The 22,829-nt window shown below is 42.3% G+C and overlaps 2 protein-coding genes across 3 annotated transcripts in view; both read left to right on the top strand.

The window, feature by feature from the left end:
- The window catches only part of LOC111969930 (FYVE, RhoGEF and PH domain-containing protein 5-like), a 51,524-nt gene extending 40,194 nt beyond the window's left edge, over positions 1–11,330 (top strand). The window contains exons 8-20 of the mRNA XM_023996327.1: positions 398–488; positions 659–709; positions 931–989; positions 2,943–3,014; positions 3,205–3,273; positions 7,771–7,854; positions 7,987–8,066; positions 8,233–8,329; positions 8,526–8,663; positions 8,878–9,117; positions 9,237–9,365; positions 9,716–9,870; positions 9,956–11,330. Coding sequence (XP_023852095.1) covers positions 398–488; positions 659–709; positions 931–989; positions 2,943–3,014; positions 3,205–3,273; positions 7,771–7,854; positions 7,987–8,066; positions 8,233–8,329; positions 8,526–8,663; positions 8,878–9,117; positions 9,237–9,365; positions 9,716–9,870; positions 9,956–9,992 — 1,302 coding nt within the window. The 3' untranslated portion in view covers positions 9,993–11,330. The remainder of the gene's footprint in view (positions 1–397; positions 489–658; positions 710–930; positions 990–2,942; positions 3,015–3,204; positions 3,274–7,770; positions 7,855–7,986; positions 8,067–8,232; positions 8,330–8,525; positions 8,664–8,877; positions 9,118–9,236; positions 9,366–9,715; positions 9,871–9,955) is intronic.
- Positions 11,331–20,523: 9,193 nt separating this feature from the next.
- The window catches only part of LOC111969929 (protein kinase C delta type-like), a 43,801-nt gene continuing 41,495 nt past the window's right edge, over positions 20,524–22,829 (top strand). For both annotated transcript variants that reach the window (XM_023996326.3, XM_023996325.3), the window contains exon 1: positions 20,524–20,613. The gene's annotated coding sequence lies outside the window, so the exon portion shown is untranslated. The remainder of the gene's footprint in view (positions 20,614–22,829) is intronic.

Here is a 22,829-nt window from a genome sequence, read left to right as displayed (position 1 = left end):
TCACGCCAAAAACAGGCACAAATGACCAACAAAACGGGACACCAAACAATACGTAATGTAACAGAACACAAATCTCCACTGACAGAACAGAAAATAAGCCCGCACAAAAGCAGGRGGGCCTTGAAGGCTTAAATAGCCCCGAATTAACCATAAACAAGGAACAGGTGAAACCAATAAAGACAAAACCAACAGAAAAGGGAAAAGGAATCGGWGACGACYACCYCCGAGCGCCTCCCTAACAGGGAGAGGAGCCACCTTCGATGGAAGTCGTTACAATTGTATTATTTAWTTGCGTGTGTGAGGTTATGTGTTCATGTCTGTGCACAATGCGTGTGTGTATGTTCCACAGTCATGCATGCAGGTGTGTGTTAACCTGGCAATGTGTTTATGTGTGCAGAAGCAAGGTCCAGATGGAGCTCAGGTCCAATTGAAGCACCAGCTGCTGCAGGTCATTGTGAGAGTTCTCCAGTACCGCATGCTGCTCACAGGTATTTGACYCACACCTCATAATGTACTATTGCAAAATTGTAATACTAACTTTCATTTAAGTACCCCATCTTGGCTCTCGACCTTGAATAGTGTTATTTGGCATTCTACACATTATTCATCTGTTTCTGTTTTTGAATAATTTGTTTGTTTGTGCCGTTATGTTTTCTAGATTACTTAAACAACCTCTCCCCTGATTCGAAAGAATATGAGGATACACAAGGTGTGGTCTTTCTCTGCTTTATAAGAATTGCTGTAGTTTCTTCTATACATGCCAACAGTCATCTCTTCAGCAGTGACGCACACACACACACACACACACACACACACACACGGACTTAGATACAATATCATAGGTTAGTTGTTTAGGCCCAAACATGGCAGTGTTTACTCCCTGCGTATTAATGGGCATTAACCCTTTCTGTCTCTCCCTCTGTGTTCCAGCTGCCTTAGTCATCGTTTCAGAGGTGGCAGACCAGGCTAATGAAAATCTCAAGCAAGGGGTAAGTCGGTGTGTCTGTATGGGTGTTTCTGTATTTATTTCAGACTACTGTGTACATGTGCTCATGCAAGTGTTTGCTAGAGGTATGCATGTACAGAATGTACAAACTTGGAGTGTGAACTTGAAAGTGTGGAGACAGCTCACATTTTCCCTGTGTAAATCCTTCTTGGTTCCGCATGGCAACACTATTGTGAGTGAAACCGCGTCAGTGATCTTGGAGAGGCCTGTTTCTCTGCTCTAACTGGGCTCTGTTGCCTATTGATTAATGTAAGGGCGAGGAAAGATGATATCATCAAAGATCCCAGGTGCYTCGTAACAAAGGGTGCAGTATGAGTAAGGACATTACTTACATTGTAGAGCACACACACACCCTCACACAAGATCCTCCTAAGATAGATGTTCTATCCCCTGTCTCTCACAGCCACACAGATCCTCCTAAGATAGATATATATCCCCTGTCTCTCACAGCCACAAAGATCCTCCTAAGATAGATTCATATATCCTCTGTCTCTCCAACAGTCACACAGATCCTCCTAAGATAGATCATATATCCTCTGTCTCTCCAACAGTCACACAGATCCTCCTAAGATAGATCATATATCCTCTGTCTCTCACAAGCCATACAGATCCTCCTAGATAGATCATATATCCCCTGTCTCTCACAGCAACACAGATCCTCCTAAGATAGATCACCTTTATCCTGCCCCCCCCCCCCCAAACCCCCACCTTATATCCCTGTCTGTCATAAGCCGACACATATCCTCCTAAGATAGATCATATATCCCCTGTCTCTCCAACAGCCACACAGATCCTCCTGAGATAGATCATATATCCCCTGTCTCTCACAGCCACACAGATCTTCCTTACCATCTCACCTCTCTCATATTACTCTCTTTTAATTTTCTTTCTCTCTCCCTCTTTTACTCAAACACACAATCATTCCCTCAACAGATCCTCTGCACTAGCTCCTTCCTCTCCCCATCAGACTATGTATACACTGTGACAGAAAACTGTCATTCATATGGTAATTTGGGGTATTATCAACAGTAAAATACCCTGAAATGTTTTACTGCAGCCAACTGTAAATTATGGTGCATTGTGGGAAAATGTTGTGGGCGGGGAAATAATTGCTGTATTTCGAATGGAAAACCTATCGACCACTAGTGGGTGCATGGTATTGCTGTTTCTYGCTCATTAACATATTGAGTATTTGTTGCACCTGTGATTGAGAATGCTGTACCAATTGAAATCCTATATGGTTATATTGTCCCATTAATTTAAAATGTATAGGGACAGATTGGAATGGCAGAAAGCCTTAAGCCTTAAATGGTTGAGCATTTTGCCCTGTCTGTTTAGGTCTGTAGTCATTGCCAGTTTGGAAGCCTTTGTTAAGGCCTCTAGAAGTGCCACCAATTATTCATTAATATGCTGTAATGTGAAAACACTTTACSTAGCAGTAAACCTGCTTGCACCAATCCCTTGTAATTACAGAAAAATACTGTGAAATACAAATGCCTCAATGAATTTCATTAATTTATCCATTATTCTGATTACGGTAGCATTTACTTTTTTACAGTATAATACAGTACATTTTGGGGTATTGTACTGTGTGTCTATATACGGTACTTTTGTAGATACCTTATTTATATTACTGTAATATACAATACTGAATTTTACTTGCCACCGAACTGCCTGTAAGCTACTTTTTTACTGCCTGTAAGCTATACTGTCAAATTCACAGTAACCCCTTTACAGTGTGTGTGTGACACACACACACACACACACACACTATCTCTTCCACTCCTATTCAGTTTCCAGCAGCACATCCCTTTCCGCTGCCCTCCCTCTCATTCACAAGGACAGTTTCTCTCTTTACCCATCTCTCACAGGAAAATCCCTCCTTATCTCACTCTCCTCTCTTGTCCCTCTCTRTCTCTGTCTCTCTGACACACAGGAGAATTTGTTGCGGCTGGTCCACATTGAGTACAGTGTCAGAGGCAAGAGAGATCTACTCAAGCCAGGAAGGGTGAGATCAGTCTGCCTCTCTCTCTCTCTGAACAGTGTTACTCTGTTCAACAAACATAACATAAACAGTGAATAATACCAATCTCAGACCGTGGCCTACTAGAAATCCGGCACGGGATCTAAAAGCCCACTGCTAGTACAGTACAGGCAGMTCTCTTGCTAACATGTTCTCTATTTCTGTGTGTGTGCAGGTGTTTGTGAAGGAAGGCACTCTAATGAAAGTTTCAAGGAAAAGCAGACAGCCCAGACACCTATTTCTGGTAACTATTGCCGGTCTACTAACCACTATCCTCTTCGTGTGTCATTAAAACTTTCACAAATATTTCAGTATCACACATGGTGGTAATTCTGATCATGTAAGGGTGGGGTCTTATCCAAGTTTTCTGGATACTGTTGTGGCTGGTAAAGGCAATCAGATGTAGAGGGAGACAGGGCGAGGCAGAGGGAGGCAGAATGTAGAAGCAGGCAGAGGAAGGAGGACAAGGCCACAGGGCCACACCCAGGGTTGCAAAATTCCAGGAACATTAAATAAATTCCCTGATTTTCCCAAAATAACAGTTGTAGGATTCCGGATTTCCTGCTTATTCCCTCCTGATTCCGGGAATCCTCCAACTGAGATTTTGAGAAAACCAGGGAATTTGTTGAACGTTCCCAGAAATTGACAACRCTAGCCCTACCATACCCAGCCAGGTGCCTCCCTCTCACAGGGCTTGTTTTCGAGGGCCCTGCTTCCTCACAGGATGTTTGGTGTGGGTCACTGGATGCTGGCTTCCTGTGCAGTGAGGAGACTGACAGGGCTGCAAAGGCTAGACACTCTGTAGACTGGGGGGAGGGACATAAAAACAAAGTCTTAAGGAAGTAAAAGGTAGAAAGAAGAAAAGGATATCATATCTATTGGGTATCTATTGTGACATTTACTAGTATGTACTTTGTACTGAAATAAAACAAAATATGTGTTCATTTTAGAATCTGCATTATATGAACACAACCCAACTTGCACATTTGGTTCCTTGGAAGTTGTGGAACGTATGTTTTTGGTTTCACATTGGTTGTGGGAACAACGCTGTATGTTTCTTGGAACAATTTGAGAACATGACTTTAAATAGAACTATGAGGAAACATGTAGGAAACATAATGCTGAAGTACTGAAATTCCCACGAAGAACGTTGTTTCTTAACATTCTCTGAATATTCTGAAAATATAAATTTAAATAGAACCATAAGGAAACCTGTAGGTAACATAATGCTGAAGTACTGAAATTCCCACAGAAGAACATTGGGAATGTTCTCAAAAAGAGAACGTTAAGAAACAATGTGAAACTAGTTGGAGAACATTCCTAGAACATTACCAAAAATGTAATTCAATGTAACCATGTTTGAACTTTTAGGAAACATTCTGTTAAAGTAATGAAATACCAAGAAAATAACATTATTTTGTGAAGTTCCTTAAATGTSCTGAGAATGTTCTAATGCCAAGCAACTGTCCTGCACCATTCTCAGAACATTGTGGGAAGGTTGTATGCAAAATAACCATAGGACAACCACGCTCTCACCGAGCTCTAAGAAACATATGGTTCTCAGAACGTTATGTGCTAGCTGGGAGCCATTRTTTGAGGAGCCATTCTTTCTCTGCTTCCTTTTCCTACCACTTTCTTATTGTCTTCATGTCTCTCTCTCCCTGTGTCTCCCAAATGGGTTGTATATCAAATCAAGTTTTATTTGTCACATGCGAATACAACAGGTGTAGACCTTGAAACAACAATGCAGTTCAAGAAATAGAGACTAAAGTAAAAAAAATGCAATAAAAAAGTAACACAATAAAATAATATTAACGAGGCTATATACAGTACAAGTGATACCGGTACCTAATCAATGTGTGGGGTTACYGGTTAGTTGAGGTAATTTGTGCATGTAGGTAGGGGTAAAGTGACTATGCATAGATCATAAACAGCGAGTAGCAGCAGTGTCAATGTAAATAGTCCAGGTGGCCATTTKATTAATTGTTCAGCAGTCTTATGGCTTGGGGATAGAAGCTGTRAAGGGGCCTTTTGGTCCTGGAGTGATGGTTGAGAGACTGATGTGTGTGAGTAACTGAGTAGCTCCCCTGGAGTAGATGGCTGGAGAGGGGCAGCAGGTGTAATGTATGGGCCTTTAAGGAAAGCGAGTCCAAACAGAGATGATGAAAGCCATCACTCACTTAGTGACACTGAGGAGCAGCGCTCAACAGCCATTAAGGCACTGTCATGGCAACTAAAGGAATGTCACTGTCATGCTAACCAGAGGAAAGCCACTGTCATGCTAACCAGAGGAAAGTCACTGCATGCTAACCAGAGGAAAGTCACTGTCATGCTAACCAGAGGAAAGCCACTGTCATGCTAACCAGAGGAAAGCCACTGTCATGCTAACCAGAGGAAAGCCACTGTCATGCTAACCAGAGGAAAGCCACTGTCATGCTAACCAAGGAAAGCCACTGTCATGCTAACCAGAGGAAAGCCACTGTCATGCTAACCAGAGGAAAGCCACTGTCATGCTAACCAGAGGAAAGCCACTGTCATGCTAACCAGAGGAAAGCCACTGTCATGCTAACCAGAGGAAAGCCACTGTCATGCTACCACGAGGAAAGCCACTGTCATGCTAACCAGAGGAAAAGCCACTGTCATGGCTAACCAGAGGAAAGCCACTGTAATGGCTAACCAGAGGAAAGCCACTGTCATGCTACCAGAGGAAAGCCACTGTCATGGCTAACAGAGGAAGCCACTGTCAGGCTAACAAGAGAAAGCCACTGTCATGGCTAACCAGAGGAAAGCCACTGTCATGCTACAGAGGAAAGCCACTGTCATGCTAACCAGAGGAAAGCCACTGTCATGGCTAACCAGAGGAAAGCCACTGTCATGGCTAACCAGAGGAAAGCCACTGTCATGCTAACCAGAGAAAGCACTGTCATGGCTAACCAGAGGAAAGGCACTGTCATGCTAACCATTATTGAAGTAACCAGTGATTCCATGTCTATGTATATAGGGCAGCAGCCTCTAAGGTGRAGGGTTGAGTAATCGGGTGGTAGCTGGCTAGTGATGGCTATTTAACAGTCTGATGGCCTTGAGATCGAAGCTGTTTTTCAGTCTCTCGGTCCCAGCTTTGATGTACCTGTACCTCACCTTCTGGATGATAAGAGGGTGAACAGGCTGTGGCTCGGGCAGTTGATGTCCTTGATGATCTTTTTGGCCTTCCTGTGACATCGGGTGCTGTAGGTGTCCTGGAGGGCAGGCAGTGTGKCCCCGGTGATGCATTGGGCAGACCGCACCACCCTCTGGAGAGCCCTGCGTTTGCGGGCGGTGCAGTTGCCGTACCAGGTGATGATACAGCCCGACAGGATGCTCTCAATTGTGCATCTGGAAAAGTTTGTGAGGGTCTTAGGTGCCCATTCCAAATTTCTTCAGCCTCCTGAGGCTGTTGCGCCTTRTTCACCACACTGTCTGTGTGGGTGGACCATTTCAGATTGTCAGTGATGTGTKCTCCAAGGAACTTAAAGCTTTTCACCTTCTCCACTGCGGTCCCGTCGATGTGGATGGGGGTGTGCTCCCTCTGCTGTCTCCTGAAGTCCACGATCAGCTCCTGAGTTATGCTGACGTTGAGGGAGAGGTATTTTCCTGGCACCACAGTCAGGACTAGAGGGTCACATGCTGTTTTGTTCCTTTTGAGCCTGTTTTGTTGTTGTAGTGGTGGCTGGTTCCAGGGCCTCCACCCAGACCACGCAGTTTCTCAGAGCAGCTGGGAGCTGGAAGGGACCGGTGGAGAATTCCTGGATGCTGCCTTATGGGCCACGGATGTTTAGAGCACACATGATGTGTGAATAATGATGTCACTGCTTTTGTCCCACTCTAAATACGGCCCTCCAACACAATAGGCTGAAGTATGTTTTGAGGATTACAGTACGTTGGGTGTAATAAGCAAATAAACGTTGGTGCCTTTTTATCATATAGCCTTTTTTGTGTTACATGGGAATGTCTGGTTTGAGGCGTTAACGTTTGAATGTGTGAATAATATGAAAGGAAATCCCCCCCCAAAACATGTTGCGACCAAGGAGGTTCCACATTAATTGCTCTAAAGTCCTCCTCCAGTCTCCTTTTCACCTCATTGAACACCTGATTTACTAAACAAAAGGCACATCTCAATAGGTGGTCCAGGTATGACATGACATGACACAAGTGGGGGGGTGGGGTCTTCCTCTTTTGTTCTCTATTGTTCCTCAAGCAAGGCGGGAGATCAATGACATCACATCTGACCATCAGACCAACTCCTTGAATGCCTCACTCCTTGAAGTTTGCAGTTGTGTCAGAAAAAAATACTATTTTGCTCAAAACATATATATTTTTACCTTTTAGTGTGTGTGCTTTACTATATTTATACTTGGGATATCACTTTTCAACAGGAAATTTTCAAAAATCACTATGGTYATTTAGTGCCCCCCTGTGGCAAATTCCCTTTGAACGAGATGAGGGCTGTGTTTCCAGTCTCCAGAAGTGTGTTCTTGTTCACTTCCCCCCATGCATTTAAAAGCATTTGATTGGATGCAAGCATGGCTGGAGGGAGAATTCCTCACATTCCTTTTAAATCCATTAGTGAAAGTATACGAGCACACACTTCAGGAGAAGGGTAGAGGACCGGAATGTAGCTGTACAWTTCAGGCTGGCAGTCAGGCTGCCTTTGCACACATGATAGTAATCATACRTCTTGTCCCTCTGTTTCTGTCTACACCAGATGAATGATGTGATGCTGTACACCTATCCTCAGCAGGATGGTAAATACCGGCTGAAGAACACTCTTTATCTGTCTGGGATGAAGGTGAGTCCCACCCCCTCCTACTGAGATGACCTTCCCTGACCTTCACACCTCACCCATGACCTATGGCTGTGTTACCATGTCTTTCTGTCTGTCTGTGTGCTGACTGCTGTGGTGTGTGTCCTGTTCTCCCAGGTCAGTATACCCGTCATAGACAACGTGCTCAATGCCCTGAGGATCGAGGTGAATGACATCAGCATCACCCTGTCAGCCAGGTAAGTCAGAGCAGAGGACATCTGTCTGGGGCTTTGTACCAGTCTTGTCCATTGGTTACATACAGTATATATATGTATTTATATACAGATACTGCATGTATATGTACACATGTATATGTCTAATTATGTGTACAGCCTGAACACATATCTGTTTCTGTGTCCCTAGTTCCTGTGGTGAGAGGGAGGACTGGTTCCACACGCTGAGTCGGGCCATAGCAGATCATGCTGCAGGCCTGTGTACTTTRGGTGGCCCCTGCAGTGAGGTAATGAGTTCACCGCTGAATGACACTCAGGACAGGACATACCTTTATAGCTCACTTGTAACCAATTTAACGTGTGACGTTTATAAAATGCAGAATAGGTTGTTAACGTTGTTGTAACATTGTATGATGTTGTAATGTTGATGTATTGGTTTGTAATGTTGTTGTAAAGTTGCTGCAACATTGTTTTCCCATGCAGGCACGTGAGAAGCTGTGGATGGCCCTGGGGGAGACAGCTCCAGTGCTGGTGCCCGTGACTCATGTGATGATGTGTATGAACTGTACCTCCGACTTCAGCATGACCCTGAGACGCCATCACTGCAACGCCTGTGGGAAGGTGAGACACACACACGGGCCTTACTGTAGGAGCCTGTCAATCATACTGCTGTCACTGGAGACTCTCACTCATACTGACATACATACCCAACCCACTGTTTTACATTATCCTGGCAGACTCTTTTAGTATCTTGACTTCTTGATCTCCAATACTCCTTAAATCAGAGGTCCTCTCGCTCCACCTTCACACCTGTTCTCTCGCTCTCTACACCCAGGTGGTATGTCGTGCCTGCTCCAGGAACAAGTATCCTCTGAAGTACCTCAAAGACAGGATGGCCAAAGTTTGTGACCACTGCTACGCTGAGCTCAGGAAGATAGGTGTCAGTATCTCAGGGGCGTATGGTAACTCCAGCCCCTGCACCCACCGGGCCAGTCGGCCCCTCTCAGCTGTGTTCCAGAGCTTCCAGCCCCCAAGCCTGTGGAGGAGCAGGAAGAGCACCTCTTCTCTCAACCAGGTCCGCAATACTCATCACCTTTGACCTTTATCAGTGTAGTTCTGTAGTTCTGCTCTGATGCAAGATTCTGTGGTATGCCCTGCTAACTCCATGATGTTGACCTCTGACCTATGTTGCAGGTGGTGTTGGGGGCTGAGGGCTCGGCCATGAGTGGCAGTCTGCAGCGGCGTAAGAAGAGCAAGAGGAAGTGGAAGAGGCTGTGGTTCCTCCTCAAAGACAAGGTGCTCTACACCTTCACAGCACGTGAGGTGAGGGGGCACAGAGTCTCCCACACCAGCCCCAAACACACACACACATACGTACACACACTTGAGTACGCACCCTCAATATACTCACAATATGCCCATATTATTCTGGACTCTTTTAAAAGCTTCTACAAAGTCTCTCCTGATCTGGAGAAATTCTGTGCTCTCTCTTTATTTGTACTGTTTTATTGTATGTTTTTTTACAAGCTTTGTAGGTAGCTACCATTTATAACAAGCAGTGTCGTTAACTTAAATCACAAATACAAGTGTGTGTTAGTTTCCTTGTTTCTCAAAATTCTGTCCTTTATAAATGTCCCTACCTCACTCTCTTCTCTCTCTCTYTCTCAACACAGGACAAGATGGCATCTGAGATTCTGCCCCTGCAGAGTTTCACAGTGAAGCTGACAGAGATGCCGGAGGGAGAGGAGAGCTCCAACGTGTTTCAGCTCTACCACAAGAAGACACTATACTACACCTTTAGAGCAGACGATCAGCACACTGCCCGCAGGTCAGGCTACACACACACTCACACGCACACAGGCAGACACACATACACATCTACAGTGTTCATGTTATTCACTTTTGTTTTGCAGGTGGGTCAATGCCATGGAGGAGGCCACAGTGTTATAACACCTGCCTGTCTGCACAGACCAACGCTGCTGTGCATCGCCTATCGACCCACTCTCTCTTTCCTGGTGTCTTCTGTGCAAAACCATCCTTGACAAGGCTGCCATCTACAGGCAGAATGACATACATGCAGACTGTGTGTGGGGCAAACATCCAAGAGTGAGCCTCTTAAGGTGAAACCTCTCAGTCGAGTACAGTGTATACTCAGACTGGGTCAGTTCCAAACTCACTGCAGGACTTTGTTTAGGTCAGCAGTGGCGAACAGGACCCTGAAGAAGGACGAAACGTTGGTTGCTAGACCCATTAAATGTTTGGGAGCATAATTAAAGTGTTTGACTTTCTTTTAACACAAATCTTCTGAGAAACTACATAGAGCCAGCTCAAACACACACAGGTCCCTGTGTCAAAAGACCACAACTGCATGCCACAACTGTAAAACTCCTAGACAATGTGTATCAAAATGTTTGATTGACAACCTTCAGTGCCAGTGCACYTTCACACACTTGTCTTTTCTGACACTCTTTGTCTACCATGAACTTGTACATGGAACAACTTTGTATGGGTTCTGTTTTGGATAGTGCAGACCGCTGTACAAACAATACCAAATCAACATGCTGCCCTACCATGGCAAAACGCAGTAACTACGTCATTTTTCTGAAATGCATTTTTTTTTTTCTATCGAGACAGACTGCAATTTCTGATACTCCATGATATATTCTGATCAATTGGCTTGTTCTTGTGTCAGGAAACGAAATAACACATTAATCAGATAATATACAGTACCTGGCCATTAAAACAGATCAAAGATTTTTTATCAAAATTCYTAGTTACTGCGTTTTGCATTTGTTGGTCAGTATAAACAGCTTTGGTATTGTATGGAGACGTTAATGTACTGTAAGAGACGCATCGTATTTTAAATATAGTGTAATATTCAATTCACACATTTTGAAGTGAGGTATAATAAGTATTTGTACAGCAATGTTATTATATGTCTTTACAAGCGAAAGCCATTTTAATCATATCTTGTCCAATGTACTCTCTGTGAACATACTTATTTTACACCACAGGTGTGTAATAACAATGCCAGAATGTGAAATGTTACAGACAGTTTTAGTATTATTCAACAAAAGATCATCTTGAAGTATATTTCATAGCTGAATGTATAGTTTTTGAACCTTTTTGAAAGGGTGGTTACATTTTTGAAGTGCCAACAGTTTCCATTTGAATGCCATGCCATGTGTTATGGATAAACGAATGTGCATATATCAAATGATAGTCTTTATGGGAACGMCTGAAAAGTAAATGGTAAAACAAATCAATAAATATCAGTTTTAGCACCAACCGAGRCCTTTTCTTTGATGCTGAAGTCACTCTTTTTTTTCTCTCTTTTCTAATTCTCCTTTGAGAACATCAGATATTAACAGACTATCCCTGTCAGACTTGTCAGACTACATTTTATTCTAGTCAAAATGCAACTAGTCGTGCACATCATGAGTACGTGTATCTACGCTCAGTCGATACGTTTGGTCTTCATACCTGGGATTATGGGTTATACCAATAGTATTATGAGATTGTACTTCTAACATGGCTTTGCATATAGCACCATTWAAATGTTGATGTACAGTATACAGTTAAACAATACAATAAATAAACGCATCAGAAAAAGTTGCTTCTTACGTGCTTATATAAAGACCAACAGAGAAGGAATGTACATTTCATCAGAAACAATAATGGTGCAGTTGATATGGCACAGTTACTAGGAGTATGTAAATCCAATCAAATYTTATTGGTCGCATACACATATTTAGCAGATGTTATTGCGGGTTTAGCGAAATGGTCAGTGGGTTATGTCCAGGTGAACYTCCTAGTGAAGGTCATTTCACAAACAGACAAACTCATAAACAAACTGATACCCGTGCAGATCATGGCCCTCTGTTTCTCTCGAGCTTTGAGCCTGMGGCTGATACCCGTATAATGCTAACAAGTCATGCAGGTGCATTTGTCGATCAAGCGGTGGTTTAGCGATATTGTTGAAGCTTGAGCCCGGTCTAGTCCTAGAAATATAGTCTCAGACTAAGCTACCTAACATTTAAAAATGGAACTATCAAGAAGAAAAGATCTTGCCTTGGAAGGTCACTTGATAAACTATCAAACTCTTACGGATGAGTCTACAGCTATACACAGTCAAKGTGCAGGGGCGCCTGTAAGAGGAGAACGCTATGAGGAAAATMATGAAGCGAAACAGAATGTAAACATGCGAGATCAGGATGGTTTGTACGAAGCCAGTGCTAGATACCATTGGACTATAAACGAGAGATTGTTTTCCTTTTTGTAACAGGCTTGACCAGTGGTATTGCTTTGTTGATTTGTTTATTCTACTTCAGTCMAATTTCTTGGTGATTTTTAAGTATCCTACTTTACTGAGATTAGAATACCTGTTTTAACTTATCATAACCAAAATTGTTATAGATGTTTTATTATTTTAGCAGACACTACTATCCAGTGCGATTTACAGAAGCCATTAGGGTTAAGTGRCTTGCTCAAAGGGCACATCGACAGATTTTTCACCTAGTCGGCTCAAGGATTCAAACCAGCAACCTTTCAGTTACTGGACCAGCACGCTTAACCGCTAGGCTACCTGCATCACTATTTATATTGTTGTATTAGGTGGCCTTTTCTTTGATGGTATGTACATCAAAGAAATGACATATTTACACMTATCTTATCCCCCCTACACTATGTAAAGTATACAAATGAATAAGTATTGGACCATATTGTTTCTGTGTGTGCTCTCCCCTTTTGAAGACTATGCAATACAGTTTTTGAGAGAACCTCAGACACACACATCAGAAACATACATGATGTGATGCCTTTTACTTCAATTCCCCTCTCCACATAACATGGGTTAAAGCTGATGATGATACGCGTGATACACATTGAAAGATTCCTGCCTCTTATTTTCATTGTGATTGTTCTGTTATATGATTTTATCAGGTGATGATCGATATTACTGGTATGGCTGTCGTAGACATTGGCATGTCATCAGCCTTTGACACACTCATATCTCAGGTAAGTACCTAAACAGGTGTGTCTCTGGGCTCRTGTGGTTGTTGTTTCTGTGTAACTATGCTGCCTACCTGCAGTAATCTAAAGCACCTGGGGTTTCCTGATTTATTTTATTTATGTTTACAGTATATCTGTGTGATGAAATTTGGGAGCAGTAATCTAAGTGCATGGGTGTTGTGTTGAATCTTGAGAACAGTAATTGTGAAGGGTTTCTGATACGGACTCTARCTCAAGTCTACTGTAGCTTCAGGTTCTATCTCTACAGGTGCATTCATCCCATACTGTCTTTGTACCTACCCTGCTTCCCTGTTAGGACTGAACTGATGGTAATATGACACCACTAAGATAAGCTAATTAACCATATCAAACAGTTCCACTGAGCCCCAACCGACCAGCAGACCAAGGAAAGTAATGCAGCAGCTGGTATGAATAATTAAAGTTAAGAAACAGCACAAAACATTTTGTCCTACTTCTTTTCAACGCCTGCAATATTAATGGCCACAAGTTAAACAGAACACTGAAGGCCAACAGCAAGAGCTTTCCAGCAAAACAAGACCTTGTTTTCACTTTAATGGCTGATACAGCCAGGTTCCCTGAAACTATATCAAAGCCTGGGTTTGATCTCAGAGTACACAGACTAACAGAGCCTTATTAAGGTCAGTGAGGCTAGGAGAAATGAGGGGAACTTGATAAAGTGATAGTATGAGAGAGGACAGAAGACTGGAAGATGTATGGTGCAGGGGTTGAGGGGTAATGTGGAAGTAGCAGGGTTCAAGACTGAAGTATGAAGTATGTTTGGATATGTTAGATAAAGATAGAAAGATGGAGTGAGTGAGATCAGAGGAAGCAGTGAAGGATGGATGAAGAAAGAAATGGGGTTGCTCTAGTTACCACCATCCCTGGAGTCATTGTGACCCAATACTAAGTCAGTGCTGAGAAMGAAAGAGAMGGAGAGAAACAGAGAGAGACTACAGGAAAAAAATCCCTCTCTAAAGAACCTCAAAGACATTTTGCTCTACTTTTCGCTAATCCATCACGTCCTTTCCCACTGGGCACAGARGTCAGTTCAACGTCTAGTTTTGATTTACAATTGGTTGAGTTGTCAACTAAATGTCACCATGTCTTTGCTTTTAGGTTAAACGTTGGGTGAAAAAATAAATAATTAAATGCCCTTATGTTGATGGCTTTTTGCTAATACTATTAGTTTTTGACGTTGATTCAACATAATCAATGATTTTTTGTCTAAATTAGTTAGAAACAACATTGATTCAACCAGTTTTTGCCAAGTGGGTTGTGCTCTCCCTCTACCTGAGCCTGTCTCCCCTCAGTCTCTCTCTCTCTCTCTCTCTCTCTCTCTCTCTCTCTCTCTCTCTATATATATATATATCTCTATCTCTCTCTCTGCAGGAGCCAAGGAAAGAGGAATCAGAGACCGGTCACTGTGAGCATGCTCAGATCAATGGAGTCTGTCTGTGTTCTGTAGAGCCCTCAAGGTGAGAGTGGAGCTCTAAAGATATACAATGACAATTCTGTCCCTCCTTGGAAAGTTTTGGATCAGGAGAGTTACAGTGTGTCATTAATTGACTGGTGGAGGGATGTAGAAAAAGAGAGAGAGAGTCAGAGAGACAGAGCGATAAAGAGTTAGAGATAGAGACAGAGACAGAGAGAGAGAAAGGTTATGTTTAATTGAGGCATGTTTAATTAAAAGGGCTTTTCTCTCCAGTGGTTCCAGTGTGACCTTTCCTCCTTGTCAGCATTCCAGGGATGGTCCATCCTCTACACTGCAGACAGGAAACACCTGACCAGGTTTCAGGGTCAGGGGTCAGTTAATCATCAGGAAGCAGGGTGTTTATTTGAAAATAAATAATAGTCTTTTTTTTTTRAAGCGTTCGATTTCTGTGAAAGTCCAAAGTAAGAAATGGAGAGTACAGTACACAGGAAGGGATAATGTGTTTACCAATAGAACATATCTAGTTCAGATTTAGTACAGAATGTATTTTGTGCTTCAGATCAGAATGTACCAGTGTCCATTTGATAATCAGGCCATCTATGTCATCTACAGTATAGGCTAGCATGGCATGTAAAGCATGTCAAACAGATGGACAAGCCTCTAGGTGTTTGTAATGTCTTTAAACCTTTCAAGTTTTCAAGGTAAAAAAAATTGGAAAGTAAGGTTTTGCTGCTTTTAGTGAGTGATACGTGTTCAATAAAGTGTTTCAATGTTTGACACTCACACTGTCTCCATGTATGTGTAAAACATCTCAGTGTTGGCCAGAGCGAAATGGATTGGTTTACCACATGCTTGTGTGTAAGCCAATTTAACGGGAAGCTGATATCTTACTCTCCTCTCCTTTTCACGTGTGCACACACGCACGCACGCACGCACGCACGCACACACACACACACACACACACACACCACAAATAGTAGCCTATTCATACAGAAAGCCACTGTGTCAGTTTAAGAGCAATGTTATGGTTTGATGAAGCTCACATGAATAAAGACAGGCTTTAGGACATGTGAAGGAAGGAGACAAGAGGAAGCGAAAAATGACAGGAGGAGACGAAGAAGAGAGAATGGATGGAATAGTGAGAGAGGAAGGACATATAGAGAAAGGTTTGCTGCTTTAGCAGAGGTCAGGATGAAAGGACAATTCTCTCCWTGTTTAGGTGTTTTTGCTTTGCTCTCCATCCATCCCTTCCTCTCATTACTCACCCTGATGTTTGCCCTGGCACCACAGGGACAACAGCAGCAGGCATAACCGCAGGAAACGTCTGTGTTCCCTGCCCTAACGTCCAGTGCCAATATGAAAACAAAGTTACACACTGTCTGGGGCAGGACACACTCTAAAGGTTCCTGGAGGATCCTTTAGGGGTTCTTCAAATTGAAACTGTGGGGGAACCTATAAGGTCTTCGAAGAACCCCTTTTAATGGATCTTCTAAAAACCTTTTGGGGTTTATTTTTCAACCCCCCCCCCATTATTATTATTAATAATACACAGAACAATAACACAATATTTTAGTTGTCAGTGTTTATTTTGATTTTAGTGGCAAAGCAGAATAAAAAAATCTAAATATGAGGTAAACTCCCAGCAGAGCCTCAAGTCCAATGGGTATATCCTCTGGCATGCTGATGTTAATGTGTTGATGTTCTCCGTATCCATAGCCAGAATGATTTTGTTGTTCATGGTGATCAAACAGGTTTCCTGTTATATTCATCAGAGGTGTAGGGAGGGTGAAGTCTGTGAATCCCCAAAAATGTKATTATACAGATGTTTAACAAAACATGCGCTACAGCTAGGCTTCAACATATTCTTAGAGCATACATATTCTTACCTCTTGTTGATTTTCTGTTTTAGAAAGATTTGCACATATATGAAAAGATAGATGGAATCATCATAAAATAATATCAACTTTGACCATACAAGGGACAAACCTTACCTTAAATTGAAGAGACTTGCTGTCCTTTCAAATTCAAATCAAAATGTTTCAGTTGGGCAGTTAGGTTCCTGCAAGAACCCCCACCAATTAAGGAGGATCCTCGATGAACCCCTCCTCCTATGGGGTTCTTGGAAGAACCTTTTGGGGGAAATTTTCAGTGCRAAGAACCCTAACATGCTGACTAAACCGCACGCACGCGTGTGTCTYCGTGTACCATCGCGCYCAAGTTGATTTTGTTCACTAACACCAGAAGCGATCACGACGCGCAGGTTGAAATATCAAAACAAACTCTGAACCAATTATTAATTTGGGGACAGGTCAAAAAGCATGAAACATTTATGACAAATTAGCTTTCTAGCTTGCTGTTGCTAGCTAATTTGTCCTGGTATAGAAACATTGGGTTGTTATTTTACCTGAAATGCACAAGGTCCTCTACTCCGACAATTAATCCACAGTTAAAATTTGTTTCTCGTCATCTCTCCTCCTTCCTTCAGGCTTCGTTTTCTTTGGACTTCATATGGCGGTTGGCAACCAACTTTACAGCATTACTACAACCGACAGGAGAGTGGACCTAAGTTCATCTTTCAATCACCCATATGCTCCTAAAAATCAATGAGGATATGGGAGAGGCCGGACTTGCAGTGCTTTGAGCATCACAAATAGAACCAATTTCTATTTTAGCGCCTGGCCACGCAGACGGTCATGAGTGTTGTGGGTGCAATGATTGAATAACATGTATGTGTAGATTTATTTTGCAACACTCGCACATGTGACGCGAGCCAAGTGGTCAGCATGTAAGGTTCTTCAAAGAACTTTGAGGGTCTTAGAAGAACCCTTGTTGAGCCCCTAATTTTTAGAGTGCACAGCAGTGGTATACCACACATCATAATCAGAGCTAAATGAATGGTATAGAAGACAAGTCAGACGTACCACTGTTTTAACACTGGAATTTAATGACAGCACAGGAGAACAATCTGACAAAAGTAAGTTTAACAAAAGCCAAGCATCTCTTTCACACAAAGGTTGACTACACTGTACATGTCAAACACATGCATACTTTAGGGAAATAACCAACCTGAAAGATATTGTGTGTGCGAAATAGTACAATAACATTTACATTACCTTACCTTGTCTAGGGAATGTGCTACGTCTATACCATTTACATAAGACAGTACAKAAACACATTAATAACACACACTTTACTTTCTTCTCTCACAGCAGTGCCACGGTCATAGGTACGGCATAAGCATTAGGAGGTTGAATATGATTAACTCACCCACTGGCACCTCTTATTAGAAACCACTGTATTTTATTTAAAGTTGGGAGTACAACACCACACCATGGGGATTATGGATGTGATTGATGAGAAACCAYYTCTGTGTCAGCATTCACTTCCAATTAGAAATACAAGTCTGTGTGCCACCAATAAACTTMGAATGGGACTACAAATAGCCCTATAGAAGCTGGGACAGATTGGGTAAATTTAGAAGCTTCTTGTCTCTTATAGCCAGAGAGGTGGGCGAGTGGGGTATGATGACTCTTTGATTCACTGCCTTGTATGGGTGAGGAGGATGGATGACTGGGAGCATGTAGGTGGAACTGTGTTGGTTTAGCCAAGCCTCCAAAGGCCGTTTCTGGCTGCTCTAACCCAGGGATCATCAACTAGATTCAGCCGCGGGCCGTCACTTTCTTGATCGGATGGTCGGGGGGCCGGAACATAATTATAAATAATTTATAGAATGCAAATTGACCGCAAGAAGCCCAAACAGATGTTTGACTAAAACGTAKTCTTTTCCAACCTTGCTGGCATTTGTATACGATCACTTCATGTCTTTCTATTACGTGTGGGAATACTTGGAAACATATTTCTTAAATCAAGATCACTTAGAGCTGATTTTTTATATCCAACAATAAAAATTCCCCTAAAAAAAAAACTAATATTTATATATTTTTTGCTCAGAAAACTTGGGGGGCCAAATAAATCCCTGCTCTAACCTATGGAGTGAGGGACTACATTTTCTCTCTCTCCCTCTCTGTGTGTGTGTCTGACCTCTGCCAAAAACATGTTTTCCTGGAAAGAAAGTTACAGACACAGCCTTGAATTCTGTAGCCTATTTATGAACTTTACTGGGTTTTATTTTCAACATATAAACATTGGCTAAAAAGGGATGTCTCCAAGCAGTGAAAAGGACAAATGTGGTAAAAATAGATTCTCAAGGGCAGACAAATCACAGGAGCTTATCCTCCCCAAATGAGGTGCCACTGGCCACCTGTGGCAGACATTTAGATGACTGCATCTTAGGTACCATTGTTGATACTGTTTGTTACAACAATAGAAACCTGTATATCTTCTTTGAGGCATGTCTCCAAGCAGTGAAAAGGACAAATGTGGTAAAACTAGATCCTCAAGGGCAGACATTTACACGTTGTACTGTGCAGGTAAATGTACAATCTCTCTCTCCAATTGATTGTACAATGTACATACATACAGTACCAGTCAAAAGTTTGGACACATCTACTCATTCTAGGGTTTTTCTTTATTTTTACTACTTTCTACATTGTAGAATAATAGTGAAGACATCAAAATTATAAAATAACACATKATGTAGTAACCTAACACAACGTGTCATTGGAACACAGGAGAGTGATGGTTGCTGATAATGGGCATCGGTACGCCTATGTAGATATTCCATTAAAAATCAGCCGTTTCCAGCTACAATAGTCATTTACAACATTAACAATGTCTACACTGTATTTCTGATCAATTTMATGTTATTTTAATGGACAAAAAATGTAATCTTTCAAAAACAGGGAAATTTCTAAGTGACCCCAAACTTTTGAACGGTAGTGTATATTTTATATTTYAGATTCTTCAAAGTAGCCACGCTTTGCCTTGATGACAGCTTTGAACACTCTTGGCATTCTCTCAACCAGATTCACCTGGAATGCTTTTACAAGAGTCTTGAAGGAGTTCCCACATATACTGAGCACTTGTTGGTTGCTTTTCAGGTCAGGTAATTGTGGAGGCCAGGTCATCTGATGCAGCACTCCATCGCTCTCCTTCTTGGTCAAATAGCCCTTACACAGCCTGGGGGTGTGTTGGGTCATTGTCCTGTTGAAAAACAAATGATAGTCCCACTAAGCCCAAACGAGATGGGATGGCGTATCGCTGCAGAATGTGGTGGCAGCCATGCTGGTTAAGTGTGCCTTGAATTCGAAATAAATCACTGACAGTGTCATCAGCAAAGCACCCCCACACCATCACACCTCCTCCTCCATGCTTCGCGGTGGGAACAATGCGAAGATCATCRGTTCACCTACTCTGCGTCTCACAAAGATACAGCGGTTGGAACCAAAAATCTCAAATGTTGGACTCATCAGACATAAGGACATATTTCCACCGGTCTAATGCCCATTGCTCGTGTTTCTTGGACCAAGCAAGTCTCTTCTTATTATTGGTGTCCTTTAGTTGTGGTTTCTTTGCAGCAATTCGACCATGAAGGCCTGATTCACGCAGTCTCCACTGAACAGTTGAGGTTGAGATGTGTCTGTTACTGAAACTCTGTGAAGCATTTATTTGGGCATCAATTTCTGAGGCTGGTAACTCTAATGAACGTATCCTCTGCAGCAGAGGTAACTCTGGATCTTCCTTTCCGGTGGCGGTCCTCATGAGAGCCAGTTTCATCATGAGTGCACTTGATGAAACTTTCAAAGTTTGTGAGTGTGTGATATGGAGGTTGGAGACATGTTTATTTTGACAATATAAAGAACAACTTCTATAAACAACGGCAACACTGCCATTGTGTCTTGCTGTTGGAAAACCACATTAATGTTAGACTTTCGGCTGTCGCAGATGCACCTCCCCCGACTTCACTCCTCGACTTTCGTCTACAGTCGGTTGCTTTCGCCTCACCACTCAAACGAAACCCCTCTCTCTCTCTCTCTCTCTCTTTCTCACTCTCTTGGGAATGCACCTGCCCGACGTCACCAATGACAAGCCTGCGAGTGAGTGAACTGTCGAACGTTTCCTCAAACACGCTCTAGATTTCCAGTGTAAGATACCTGCCAGTCTAGGTGCCGAGCACAAGGGAAAGCAAACTTGATCAGGAACACGAAGGTAAGTCGACTCCCTAACATTTATATCATTGCAACAGTATTGAAGGAAATCTTCAACAGTTGACAGAATTAAGATACTTGACAAATCAGACAGTATAACTGCACATTGACAGCACCAGGGGAGGACTTACTTTCGATATATTCACACAAGTGCATTATGTATATTTTTTAAACTAATTTTAGTGTATTTTAAAGTTTGAGTGAGACTTTGACACTACCGCGTCTGCTGATTGTTGAAAATGAGCAAYTTGGCTACAAAATAATCACTGCGGTAAAGTGTTCGGTAACCTATGTGCGCTTCAAAGCACAAAAACCGATGCGAGAACCCTCCATCTCTGTTGATATGTTCTGTAGGAATCCTTGCACAAACCTTTCTCGCTTGCTCTTGGTAGATTAACTGTCTGTCAAATGTATTTTGGTTAGTAATTTAATACGCATTACTCACACTCAGTTTGTGAGAATGAAGTTGAGCAAAAAGAAACATCAAGCAACTTAMCCTTGTCTAGTGTATTTCTTTCCATGGGTCTTGATGCTATCATGGTATTTAGAATGGATTGTTATTTGTGCGGAGGGATCTTGCCCACCGCCAGTCCTTGATGTGTGTGATGTTTCACTTTCATTTTTCTCCACACATACAACAATATTCTAATTATATATTARCATGTTTGCCACAGATTTGAGTCACTCCTGTTTGCTAGTGCCACTTGTGATCTAGGAATGCTGCACCACAAGTCCACAACCCCAAATTGTGTAATTTGTTGTCTATGGTGCCAATCACCACATAGTACAGTAAGTTTATACAGTATATGATCTATAAATTAAAGATGTGAGGACACTGGCCCAGTTGTTTTTCAACATTTGTCTGTGCTGCCCACTGAGAGGAAATTTGCAGAAAGATGGTAAACTAATTATTTTGGTAAGGTTGAATTCATTGTACTCAGTGGTGTAGTGGTGTCTGGAGAAATTAAGTTACTAAAATGTTTCCCAAACAGCTCGCCAGGTGAAGGAAAGGTGTCCTGTGTGAAAAATGATTTGAGAAACAGTGACATGTACTCTGAATGACCTAAAAGGATAAATCCCATATTGGGCCAACTAAGATGTATTGTGCAGGTAGATGAATAGTAGGCATACTATTGAAATTGACAAGTTTCAGATMACATTTTATTTTTTATTGACAACAACATTGGATGTTTTAAGTCCACAACAATGGGGTCTGGGAAAAGTCCACTTTTGAGGTATGGGAGAAATTATGATTTTTGAGTGTAGTTACCCTTTAAATCAAGTGGCAGCAACCTAGCACTGTTTGGTTAGCGGTGTTTCTGTAGCGCACATGAGATGGAGTTTGCAAAACAGATGGCCACTGGATTGATGCAAGTAATCATGATATCATTCTACCAGGTAGGCATAGGCTACTTTGTAGCCAGTTAACATTTAATTGAGAAAGTTTCTGGGAAAGCCTTTCCATCTACGGTCTATCAAAAGACAGTTAGGCCTATCATTAGCATCACTATATTTCCCTGTTCCTTAATTGTTTGAAACCTGGATGTTTTACTTTACATTATCAAATCAAATGTATTTATATAGCCCTTCTTACATCAGCTGATATCTCAAAGTGCTGTACAGAAACCCAGCCTAAAACCCCAAACAGCAAGCAATGCAGGTGAAGAAGCACGGTGGCTTGGCAAAACTCCCTTGAAAGGCAAAACTGAGGAAGAAACCCGAAGAGTGAACCAAGGCTATGAAGGTGTGGCCAGTCCTCTTCTGGCTGTGCCGGGTGAGATTATAACAGAACTATGGCCAAGATTGTTCAAATGTTCATAATTAACAGCATGAGTCAAATCTTAGATAATAAGTCAAGTTACGTTTTCGTGAGTGGTCTACAAGGTATGCCACTTCAGGAGTTAAATGTGTCTAGTTGGCTTTCTTTCAGAGAGTGACTGACTCCGAATTAAGAGTACTCTCCACCGCTCCTGCAGTCTCATAGCACGAGATTGAAAACAGCAGTGTCTGGGCAGTAGACAACGTCCGTGAACAGGTCAGGGCTTCATAGCCTGACAGCAGACATTGCAACCACTGGGAGCAGCAGCACGCGCAGCTGGTGAGACTGGGGCAGGAAGGAGTCTCATGCAGGTAAGTCCTGGATGGCACTCGGTCCTGGGCTAGGTCCCTCAGAGAGAGAGAGAGAGAAAGAGAGAATTAGGAGAGAGCATTACTTAC

This window comes from Salvelinus sp. IW2-2015, linkage group LG11, assembly GCF_002910315.2.
Source record: "Salvelinus sp. IW2-2015 linkage group LG11, ASM291031v2, whole genome shotgun sequence".
NCBI classification, from domain to species: domain Eukaryota; kingdom Metazoa; phylum Chordata; class Actinopteri; order Salmoniformes; family Salmonidae; genus Salvelinus; species Salvelinus sp. IW2-2015.
The sequence above is the reverse complement of the archived record's forward strand: the minus strand, read 5'-3'. Positions and strand labels throughout refer to the sequence as shown.